Below are 12,105 nucleotides of genomic sequence, written 5' to 3' on the forward strand. Positions count from 1 at the left end.
CACGAGGGGCTCACCGTCAATCCCATTTTCCAGATGAGGTAACTGAGGCCCAGAGAAGTGAAGTGACTTGCCCAAAGTCACACAGCTGACAAGTGGCGGAGACGGGATTTGAACCCGTGGCCTCCGACTCCAAAGCACGAGCTCTTTCCACTGAGCCAGGCGACCCATCGCCTCCAACTGGGGCAGAAAAGGCCTCATCTCAGGGACCCTCTCGGTCCGGTTGTCCGGGGAGTGACGAAGGGGTTGGGCAACTTGCTGACCCTCAGGGGGCGGGTGGACCTGGGCTGCTCCTCCTCCTCCTCCTCCCCAGCTGCCTCTTCGTCCTGCTTCAACTTCCATCCCTCCCTGGTCCCCCTAGTCCCGCCCCTCGCCTCGGGCCCGGATCCTTCTTGCTGGGCCTTAGTCGAGTGCTCTGCACACAGTAAGCGCTCAGTAAATACGATTGATTGATTGATTGATTGATTGGGCCCGCTCCTCCTGGGCTGGGCCGGGAGGCCGAGCCATGCGGGCAGGCCTGCCTCCGGGGCTGGTCCTGGCCCTGGCCCTGGCCCTGAACTTGGGGTTGGGGCTGGAGCCGGTGGGCTCGGAGCCCCGGAGGGACCCCGACTTCTACAGCTTTAAAGTGGTGAACATCCGGGGCAAGCTCGTCTCCCTGGACAAGTACCGCGGCTCGGTAAGTCTGCTGCGGCCCGCCAGCCGTATTTAGTACTCTATTTGTACATGCTTACTCCAATTATTTTATTTTGTTAATATGTTTGGTTTTGTTCTCTGTCCCCCCCTTCTAGACTGTGAGCCCACTGTTGGGTAGGGACCGTCTCTTTATGTTGCCAACTTGGACTTCCCAAGCGCTTAGTAGCCCGCTCCTTCCTCTCCCCCTCGTCCCCCTCTCCATCCCCCATCCCCCCCCGTCTTACCTCCTTCCCTTCCCCACAACACCTATATATATATATATGTTTGTACATATTTATTACTCTATTTTACTTGTACATATCTATTCTACTCATTTTATTTTGTTAATATGTTTCGTTTTGTTCTCTGTCTCCCTCTTCTAGACTGTGAGCCCACTGTTGGGTAGGGACCGTCTCTATATGTTGCCGACTTGGACTTCCCAAGCGCTTAGTACAGTGCTCTGCACACAGTAAGCGCTCAATAAATACGATTGATTGATTAGTACAGTGCTCTGCACACAATAAGCGCTCAATAAATACGAATGAATGAATGAATGAATTCCCAGACTGAGCCCCCTCCTTCCTCTCCCCCTCCTCCCCATCCCCCCCCCGCCTTACCTCGTCCATTCATTCATTCAGTCGTATTGGTTGAGCGCCAACTGGGTGCAGAGCACTGGACTAAGCGCTTGGGAAGTCCAAGTTGGCAACATAGAGAGACGGTCCCTACCCGACAGCGGGCTCACAGTCTAGAAGGGGGAGACAGACGACAAAACAAAACATATTAACAAAATAAAATAAATATGTACAAGTAAAATAGAGTAATAAATCTGTACAAACATATATACATCTATACAGGTGCTGTGCGGAGGTGAAGGAGGTAAGGCGGGGGGAGGAGGGGGAGAGGAAGGAGGGGGCTCAGTCTGGGAAGGCCTCCCGGAGGAGGTGAGCTCTCAGTAGGGCTGGGGTTGGAGTTAGGGGTTTCCCCTCCCCACAGCACCTGTATATACGTATATATGTTTGCACGTATTTATTACTCTATTTCTTTTACTTGTACATATTTATTCTATTTATTTTATTTTGTTAATATGTTTTGTTTTGTCGTCCGTCTCCCCCTTCTAGACTGTGAGCCCACTGTTGGGTAGGGACCGTCTCTGTATGTTGCCAACTTGGACTTCCCAAGCGCTTAGTCCAGTGCTCTGCACACAGTAAGCGCTCAACCAATACGATTGAATGAATGAATGAATGAATGTTGGGTAGGGACCGTCTCTCTATGTTGCCAACTTGGACTTCCCAAGCGCTTAGTCCAGTGCTCAGCACACAGTAAGCGCTCAATAAATATGACTGAATGAATGTTGGGTAGGGACCGTCTCTCTATGCTGCCAAATTGTACTTCCCAAGCGCTTAGTCCAGTGCTCTGCACACAGTAAGCGCTCAATAAATACAATTGAATGAATGTTGGGTAGGGACCGTCTCTATATGCTGCCAACTTGTACTTCCCAAGCGCTTAGTCCAGTGCTCTGCACACAGTCAGCGCTCAATCAATACGATTGAATGAATGAATTCGCACCAGCCACAAACTCCTCGGGACCCCCCTCCCCCGGCCCCCCATCCGAGCAGGACCCAGCCCGTTTCAATAAAACGTTACGGACCCCCGTCTCGGCCGAGCCCCGGAGCCTTTCCCCTTCCCAAGCGCTTAGTCCAGTGCTCTGCACACAGTAAGCGCTCAATAAATACGATTGATTGAATGAATGAATGAATGAAGGCTGCTCCCTGTCGACGTGGCGCCCACCCCCCCCCCCCCCATGCCTTCCCAAATGGGACCCTGCTGAGCGCCGCCCCCCTCTCCCCCTGCTCCTGGCTCTTCCATGATAACAACAATAATATCCTTTAAACACTTAATACATACTTATATGTTTATATAGGAGGCCTTCCCAGACTGAGCTCCCTCCTTCTTCTCCCCCCTCCATCCCCCCCGCCTTACCTCCTTCCCCTCCCCACAGCAATCAATCAATCAAGCAATCGTATTTATTGAGTGCTTACTGTGTGCAGAGCACTGTACTAAGCGCTTGGGAAGTCCAAGTTGGCAACATCTAGAGACAGTCCCTACCCAACAGTGGGCTCACAGTCTGAAAGGGGGAGACAGAGAACAAAACCAAACATACTAACAAAATGAAATAAATAGAATAGATATGTACAAGAGAAATAAATAAATAAATAGAGTAATAAATTGTACAAACATATATACATATATACAGGTGCTGTGGGGAAGGGAAGGAGGTAAGATGGGGTGATGGAGGGGGAGAGTCTCAGTCTAGAAGGGGGAGACATATACACAGCACCTGTATATATGATTGTACAGATTTATTACTCTATTTTATTTTGTTAATATGTCTTGTTTTGTTGTCCGCCTCCCCCTTCTAGACTGTGAGCCCGCTGTTGGGTAGCCCGCTGTTATTACTCTATTTATTTTACTTGTACATATTTATTCTATTTATTTTATTTTGTTAATGTGTTTTGTTGTCCGTCTCCCCCTTCTAGACTGTGAGCCCGCTGTTGGATAGCCCACTGTTATTACTCTATTTTACTTGTACATATTTATTCTATTTTGTTAATATGTTTTGTTTTGTTGTCCGTCTCCCCCTTCTGGACTGTGAGCCCACTGTTGGGTAGGGACCGTCTCTGTATGTTGCCAACTTGGACTTCCCAAGCGCTTAGTATAGTGCTCTGCACACAGTAAGTGCTCAATAAATACGATTGATTGATTGATTGACTGTCTCTATATGTTGCCAACTTGTACTTCCCAAATGCTTAGTACAGTGCTCTGCACACAGTAAGAGCTCAGTAAATACGATTGAATGAATGAATGTTTGTACATATTTATTACTCTATTTTACGTGTACATATTTACTATTCTATTTATTTTATTTTGTTAATATGTTTCGTTTTGTTGTCTGTCTCCCCCTTCTAGACTGTGAGCCCGCTGTTGGGTAGGGAATGTTTCTATATGTTGCCAACTTGGACTTCCCAAGCGCTTAGTACAGCTCTCAATAAATACGATTGAATGAATGAATGACTATATAATAATGGTAGCATTTATTAAGCGCTTACTATGTGCAAAGCACTGTTTTAAACCCTGGGGAGGTTACAAGGTGATCAGGTTGTCCCACAGGGGGCTCACAGTCCTTATCCCCATTTTACAGATGTGGTAACTGAGGCAGAGAGAAGTGAAGTGACTTGCCCAAGGTCACACAGCTGGCAATTGGCAGAGCCGGGATTTGAACCCATGACCTCCGACTCCAAAGCCCGGGCTCTTTCCACTGAGCCACGCTGATTCCCTGTATACATCAGGGGAATCCCTGTATATATGTGTATATACCTGTATATATGTTTGTACAGATTTAATACTCTTTATTTTACTTGTACATATTTACTATTCTATGTATTTTATTTTGTTAATGTGTTTTGTTTTGTTGTCTGTTTCCCCCTTCTAGACTGAGAGCCCATTGTTGGGTCAGGACTGTCTCTATATGTTGCCAACTTGTACTTCCCCAGCGCTTAGTACAGTGCTCTGCACACAGTAAGCGCTCAATAAATACAATTGAATGAATAAATGAATGTTTGTACATATTTATTACTGTATTTTACGTGTACATATTTACTATTCTATTTGTTTTATTTTGTTAATATGTTTTGTTTTGTTGTCCTTCTCCCCCTTCTAGACTGTGAGCCCGCTGTTGGGTAGGGACCGTCTCTATATGTTGCCAACTTGGACTTCCCAAGCACTTAGTACAGTGCTCTGCACACAGTAAGCGCTCAATAAATACGATTGAATGAATGAGTGAATGCTTGTACATATTTGTTACTCTATTTTACTTGTACATATTTACTATTCTATTTATTTTATTTTGTTAATATATTTTATTTTGTTGTCTGTTTTCCCCTTCTAGACTGTCAGCCCGCTGTTGGGTAGGGACCGTCTCTATATGTTGCCAACTTGTACTTCCCAAGCACTTAGTACAGTTCTTTGCACACAGTAAGCATTCAATAAATACAATTGAATGAGTGAATGAATGAACTTAATATGTGCCCAGTACTGTCCTGAGCGTTAAGGGTAGGTACAAGCTAATCAGTTCCTGTTCACAAGGGGCTCCCAGTCTTAATCCCCATTTTGCAGATGAGGGAACTGAGGCCCAGAGGAAGTGAAGTGACTTGTCCAAAGTCACGCAGCTGACAATTGGCGGAGCTAGGATCAGAACCTAGGTCCTTGTGATGCCCAGGCTCTAGCCACTGGGCCATGCTGTGTCTCTTTTTAATTCTAGAGCTTGCTTCCTTACTTTCATTAATTCGTATTAATTAAGCGCTTACTGTTTGCAGAGCACTGTACTAAGCGCTTGAGAAAGTACAGTGCAACAACAAACTGACATTCCTTGCCCACAACGAGTTCACAGTCTAGGGTGGGGGGAGGGGGGAGGACAGACATCAATACAACTAAAGAAAGTTACAGATAAATACATAAGCAGTGTGGCTCAGTGGAAAGAGCACGGGCTTTGGAGTCAGAGGTCATGGGTTCGAATCCCGACTCTGCCACATTCATTCATTCATTCAATCGTATTGAACGCTTACTGTGTGCAGAGCACTGTACTAAGCGCTTGGGAAGTACAAATCGGCAACATGTAGAGACGGTCCCTACCCAACAACGGGCTCACAGTCTAGAAGCGGGAGACAGACAAACAAAACAAAACAAAACAAAAAACAAAACACCAAACTTGCCAAGGTCACACAGCAGGCAGCTGGCAAGTCAGGTTCAGATTATCCTGTTCCTTACCCCAGACACTTAGCACAGTGTTTTGTGTTTTTTGTCATCATTTGTTGGTTGGCTTTTTTTATGGTGTTTGTTAAGTGCTTACTATGTGCTAGGTACTGTTCTAAGCACCGAGGTATATACAAGCTCATCAGGTTGGACATGGATCTCACAGTCTTAATCCCCATTTTACAGATGAGGCGACATGTCTGCTGTGTGACCTTGGGCAAGTCACTTAACTTCTCTGAGCCTCCGTTCCCTCATCTGTAAAATGGGGATTAAGACTGTGAGCCCCATGTGGGACAACCTGATCACCTTGTATCCCCCCAGCGCTTTGAACAGTGCTTTGCACATAGTAAGCGCTTAACAAATGCCATTATTATTATTATTATTATTATTATTATTATTATCTGGAGGACAGAGACCTCTCTGGGGTTGGGCAAGTCCAGGCACAAAAACTCCTCTGGAGCAAATGGTATTAATTGAGGACTTCACCGGGTGCTAGGACCTGTCCTAAGCTATCGGGAAATACCGCTTGGGGAAGCAGTAGAACATTTGGGGTTTCTGGCTGGAATGGGAGGGGTTCTGCCTGGGTTCTTCCCTCAGCCTGCAACATAGGGCATTCTTACCCTCTGGAAAATCTCACCTCCCACTCCAACTTGTACTTCCTAAGCGCTTTGTACAGTGCTCTGCACACAGTAAGCGCTCAATAAATACGATTGAATTACTTTATTTGTTTAGCAAGACAAAATGAAATACAAATAAGGTTCACATCCAATGCTTTGGAGCTGTTGGCAGGAGGAAAGGGGACGAGTTCCACTAGCTGTACAGCAGATGGTGCCTTTCACTCGCTCAAAGCCCCGTTATCTGGCAACATGTTTAGAGGTGATTGGCCTCTTCTGACTCGTCCATCCCCTGCCCTTCCCGTTTTCCCACCCGGAAATATCCCATTGCCCTCATTTAGTTTTCATGATTCCTGGACCCAGTCCCTGAAAATTTGTCCCATCCCGGCTTAATTTCCGCTTCGGTCTCCTGGCTGGTCTCCCTGCCTCCAGTCTTCCTCATCTCCGGTTCACACTCCCCACCGCCACCGGGATCATTTTCCTAAAATGTTGCTCGACACAGGTCTCCAACGGTTGCCCATTCCTCTCTGAATCAGGTGGAAATTCCAGACTATCGATCTTAAATCACTCAATGAGCTTTCTTCTCCCACTCCACCCCAGTTTACACCTTTCATTCCTTTCAAGCTCGTCCAACTCACTGTGAGTCATTCTAATTTATCCCAGTTCCCAGCTCTTGATGATGATGATGGTATTTGTTAAGCGCTTACTATGTGCAAAGCACTGTTTTAAGTGCTTGGGAGGATACAAGGTAATCCCGTGGGGGGCTCACACTTACTCCCCGTTTTACAGATGAGGTAACTGAGACTCAGAGAAGTTGTGACTTGCCCAAAGTCACACAGCTGACAATTGGCGGAGCCGGGATTTGAACACATGACCTCTGACTCCAAAGCCCGGGCTCTTTCCACTGAGCCAAGCTGCTTCTCTTGCTCAAACCATTCCCATTTTCCCACTTTCCCACTCTTGTTCACACCCTTCTCCTAAAATATATTCATTCATTCAATCGTATTTGAGCACTTATTGTGTGCAGAGCACTATACTAAGAGCTTTGGAGAGTACAATACAACAATAAACAGACACGGTCCCTGTCACTGTGAGCATACAGTCTAGAGTGGGGGGAGACAGACATTAATATATACATAAATGACAGATATATACATAAGTGCCGTGGGGCTGGGAGGGGGGAAGAACAAAGGGAGCAAGACAGGGTGACACAGAAGGGAGTGGGAGAAGAGGAAAGGAGGGCTTAGTCAGGGAAGGCCTCTTGGAGGAGATGAGCCTTCAATAATGCTTTGAAGGCGGGGAGAGTAATTGTTTGTTGGATTTGAGGAGGGAGGGCATTCTAGGGCCGAGGCAGGATGTAGGCAAGGGCTCGGCGGCGGAGGTTAGCATTAGAAGAGCGAAGTGTGCCCGCTGGGTTGTAGAAGGAGAGTAGTGAGATCAGGTAGGAGGGGGCAAGGTGATAGAGTGCTTTGAAGCCAAAGGCGAGGAGTTTTTTGTTTGATGCAGAGGTGGATGGGCAAGCCCTTGAGTGTTTTGAGGAGTGGGGAAACATGTCCTGAGCGTTTTTGTAATAATAATAATAATGATGGCATTTATTAAGCGCTTACTATGTGCAAAGCACTGTTCTAAGCACTGGAGAGGTCACAGGGTGATCAGGTTGTCCCACATGGAGCTCACAGTCTTAATCCCCATTTTACAGATGAGGCCACTGAGGCCCAGAGAAGGGAAGTGACTTGCCCAAAGTCACACAGCTGACAGTTGGCATAGCCGGGATTTGAACCCGTGACCTCTGACTCCAAAGCCCAGGCTCTTTCCACTGAGCCACGCTGCTTCTCCAAATGAAAAATGATCCGGGCAGCAGAGTGAAGTATGGATGGGAGCGGCGTGGCGTAGTGGATAGAGCGCAGCCTGGGAGTCAGAAGGCCATGGGTTCTAATCCCCGCTCCGCCACTTGTCTGCTATGTGGCCTTGGGCAGATCACTTCTCTGTGCCTCAGTTACCTCATCTGTAAAATGGGGATGAAGACTGTGAGTCCCATGTGGGACAGGGACCGTGTCCAACCCGATTTGCTGGTATCTACCCCAGCACTTAGTACAATGCCTGGCACATAGTAAGCGCTTAACAAATACCATAATTATTGTTATTATTAGAGTGGGGAGATGCAGGAGGCCAGAAGGTCAGCAAGGAGGCTGTTGTAGTGATCCAGGCGGGATAGGATGAGTGATTGTATTAACGTGATAAAATCTGACAGACCTCTGCTCTTCCCGTTTTCAAAGTCTGAAGTCCCATCTCCTCCAGGGGCCCTTCCTAAATTAAATTATGTCAAGTCAATCCAGGAACCACCCTTACCATTTGTGCTTGTTTTTCACATATTCGTGTCCACTTAATGGGGGAAGACTTGATTTCTCAGTCCACCGCCACTATGACGCTATGACTCCTGACAAGGTCTTTCCTCCCCATATGTCCCTTAGTTTCTTCACCTGACAAAGGGGATGATAGCTTCTACCCCTCAAATCACTGAGTTCAGGCTGGTAAGGGACTTTGAATCAAGCAAAAGTATTTACTGAGCACGTCCTGTGTGCAGAGTACTGTACAAAGGTCTTGAGAGCGTGCAGTAGAGAGAGAAGAAGACCCAGTCTCTGCCCTCCAGGAGCTTAGAGTCTAGTAAGGGGAGACAGACACTAAAATAAATTCCCAGAAGGAGGAAGTAATAGAGTACAGAAATGTGCCCGGAAGAGCTGTCGGGGTGGAAGCATGAGTACCCAAGTGCTTAGGTGTTGCAGAAGTGCTGAAATGGGAGCGTTGCATCGTTTTGCCGAGGGCAGCTCTGTGAACAGTGCCCCAGTGCTGGGGTGAAAGCAGAGGGTTCCTAATCATCATCATCATCATCAATCGTATTTATTGAGCGTTTACTATGTGCAGAGCACTGTACTAAGCGCTTGGGAAGTACAAATTGGCAACATATAGAGACAGTCCCTACCCAACAGTGGGCTCACAGTCTAAAAGGGGGAGACAGAGAAGAAAACCAAACATACTAACAAAATAAAATAAATAGAATAGATATGTACAAATAAAATAAATAAATAAATAGAGTAATAAATATGTACAAACATATATACATATATACAGGTGCTGTGGGGAAGGGAAGGAGGTAAGATGGGGAGATGGAGAGGGGGACGAGGGGGAGAGGAAGGAAGGGGCTCAATGCCACTGCACTGTCTCCAGGCCTGGCGGTGGATGGAGGAGAGGCACAGGAGGCTGAGAAGGGACTTGCTTAGCTTCTTGGTGACGGTGCCAGTGCCACAGTTCTCCCTCATTGGCCAAGGGTGGAAGTGGGAGCGAATGTGGGCCTGCAGTCGGGATATCTGTGGGTGTGCTGAGTGTATTCGTGGGTGGGTGTGTGTATGGCCTTTTCATTTATTCATTCATTCATACTTAGTGAATGCAACACACTGTACTAAGCACTCGGGGGAGTACAGTATAACAAAAAGACAAATTCCAGCCCACAACGAGCTCACAGTCTAGAGGGGCTTGTGGAGAGAGAGAGAGAGAGAGAGAGAGAGAGAGACTGTGTGTGTGTGTGTGTGTTTGTGTTCATGCAAGGGCTCGTACTTGCGGATGAATGTATGTTCCTAGGTGCTTCTCCCTTTCTGTAGGTGTCACTGGTGGTCAATGTAGCCAGCGAGTGCGGTTTCACCGATCAGCACTACCGCGCCCTCCAGCAGCTGCAGAAGGACCTTGGCCCGTCCCACTTCAATGTGCTCGCCTTCCCTTGCAACCAGTTCGGCCAGCAGGAGCCAGACAGTAACAAGGAGATCGAGAGCTTTGTCCGGAAGACCTACGGTGTCTCCTTTCCCATGTTCAGCAAGATTGCTGTCAGTGGGGCTGGGGCGAATGCCGCCTTCAAGTACTTGACAGGTAATTTTGGAATTCTTCCTGGCTCCAGGTTTCTCTCCCCAACCAGGGGAAGTCCGTCCCCGAGACCCACCCGAGGCACAGGCCAACCCACCGACCATCCAAGCCAAGGGGTCCAAAAAATACCATCCCGTGGCCTAGCCTACCACAAGGCTGGTTGCTGAAAGGATATTCCCAGGAGGGGCTGGACCCCCACTTTGACCTTTCCTGGACACTGGGCAAGAGGAAATGAGCTTGGCAGGCAGTTGGAAGACGCAGGGTGGATGCAGAGAGGAGCTTCCTAACCCAAGTGTTAGGATGGATTATGGTGGGAGACCATGGAATCCCCTTCCCTAACAGAGCCTTCAAAGCAGTATAGGAACCCTCTCGTGAGGAAGGATGTGGAGGCCGAGGTCTGGCCTGAACGGCCTTTGGAGGATCCTTCATTGGAGAAACCTCTCGATCCAGGTTTACCCGTGAGCGTGTTTGTGGGCGAGCGCCGTGGGACCCGCTGGCCAGGGACCACCTCTGGGGCACAGCGGGACCTGGGACCGAGGGAGGCTTGTGGGAGGGCGGGGCGGGTCTGGTGATCAGAGTGGGACTTGAGAGCGAGTGAGGCCACTGGGGGCCTGGTGATCGAAGCAGAAACCGATGGCCAGGGACAGCTCTGGGGAAGAATGGGACCTGAGAGCGAGGGAAGCAAGCGGGGGTTCTGGTGATCCTAGTGAGACCTGAAAGCAGCGGAGACATGTGGGGGGTCTAGTGATCAGAGAGGGACCTGAGAGTGAGGGAGGCATGCTGGGGGGCATCTGGTGATTTATAGCGGGAGCCAATGGCCAGTGTGTGGACGGGATGGGGCGGGGCTGGTCTTGGCAATAGCAGTGGTGCTGGTGAGGAGGGTGGCCTTGTGTGGGCCTTTTCCAGCCACGAGGTCCTCAGAGACCTGACCCTGCACCTCCTGTTCCCCCACCCCACACCCCCAACGCAACCCTTCCTGAAACTCTCTGCCCAAATTCAGGCTTCAGTTCTCCCCTCGGTGAGCTTGGGTTTTGGGGTAATAATAATAAAAATAATAATAATAATATTAATAACAATAATAATAATAATGACGGCATTTATTCGGTGCTTACAATGTGCAAAGCACTGTTCTAAGCGCTGGGGAGGTTACAAGTCGATCAGGTTGTCCCACGGGGGGGCTCACAGTCTTAATCCCCATTTTACAGATGAGGGAACTGAGACCCAGAGAAGTTAAGTGACTCGCCCAAAGTCACACAGCTGACAATTGGCGGAGCTGGGATTTGAACCCATGACCTCTGACTCCAAAGCCCGGGCTCCTTCCAGTGAGCCACGCTGAAATCCTGCCTCCTGACCCTTCGTGGAGCGATTCGGAGGGGTGAGGGACTGCAGGGGCTGCCCCCCTGAAGTCAAGGCCTCCTCCACGTGGGACGATAAGTCCTCCTCAGGGTGGTTCGCCCTGAGGATCACAGGGCATGTTGGGGGAGGGAGAGGGGAGATGTAGCGGTTGGATGGGGTTAGGGATCTTCTTGCCGCCCTCCTGCGGACTTTCAGCGCTTAGAACAGTGCTCAGCGCTTAGAACAGTGCTTGGCTCATAGTAAGCACTTAATAAATGCCGTTATTATTTACATCTGTCCTTTGAAACCCTCCCTGGGGCTAAGCCGAGCCGAGGCCTTGCCCTGTCTCCAAACCAAATTCTAGTCCCCGTGCTTTTCCCCTCTTCTCCCAGAATCTTCCGGGGAGGAGCCGACCTGGAACTTCTGGAAGTACCTGGTGTCCCCAGATGGGAAAGTGGTGAACAGCTGGGATTCCACCGTCCCTGTGGAGGAGATCAGACCCCACATCACAGCCCTCGTGAGAAGAATGATCATGAAGAAGAAAGAAGAGTTGTGAGAGCCGCAGGGTGTCCGTGGCATCCGATGGGCAGGTGGCCGGCCGGGGCTGGAAAACCAGAGTTCGTTTCCTGAGACGGACCCAGGCCGAGCAGCTTTGTCTCTCCGGGGAGGCCGCAGAGAAAATAGCCCAAACTCCATTCTGTGTGCTGTGCTTTCTGACCTAATTCTGGAGGGGGAACCGGGCTGAGGGTTGGGCAGAGCCAGGGTG

At 48.8% G+C, this 12,105-nt stretch overlaps 1 protein-coding gene across 1 annotated transcript; it reads left to right on the forward strand.

Moving 5' to 3' along the window:
- Positions 1-325: 325 nt before the first annotated feature.
- Positions 326-12,034, forward strand: GPX7 (glutathione peroxidase 7). The gene is made up of 3 exons (XM_038760439.1): positions 326-673; positions 9,749-10,010; positions 11,732-12,034. Exons 1-3 carry the CDS (start codon positions 503-505, stop codon positions 11,893-11,895), a joined length of 597 nt encoding a protein of 198 aa, XP_038616367.1. The 5' UTR covers positions 326-502; the 3' UTR covers positions 11,896-12,034.
- Positions 12,035-12,105: the final 71 nt, after the last annotated feature.

Source organism: Tachyglossus aculeatus, chromosome 18, assembly GCF_015852505.1.
Source record: "Tachyglossus aculeatus isolate mTacAcu1 chromosome 18, mTacAcu1.pri, whole genome shotgun sequence".
Lineage (NCBI taxonomy): Eukaryota > Metazoa > Chordata > Mammalia > Monotremata > Tachyglossidae > Tachyglossus > Tachyglossus aculeatus.

Bases quoted from the DNA above. Each gene is read 5' to 3' on its own strand.
- GPX7 (XM_038760439.1), top strand. From the start codon at position 503: ATGCGGGCAGGCCTGCCTCCGGGGCTGGTCCTGGCCCTGGCCCTGGCC. The intron at 674-9,748 runs GTAAGTCTGCTG...CCCTTTCTGTAG, and splicing joins TGGACAAGTACCGCGGCTCG to GTGTCACTGGTGGTCAATGT. The intron at 10,011-11,731 runs GTAATTTTGGAA...CTCTTCTCCCAG, and splicing joins CGCCTTCAAGTACTTGACAG to AATCTTCCGGGGAGGAGCCG.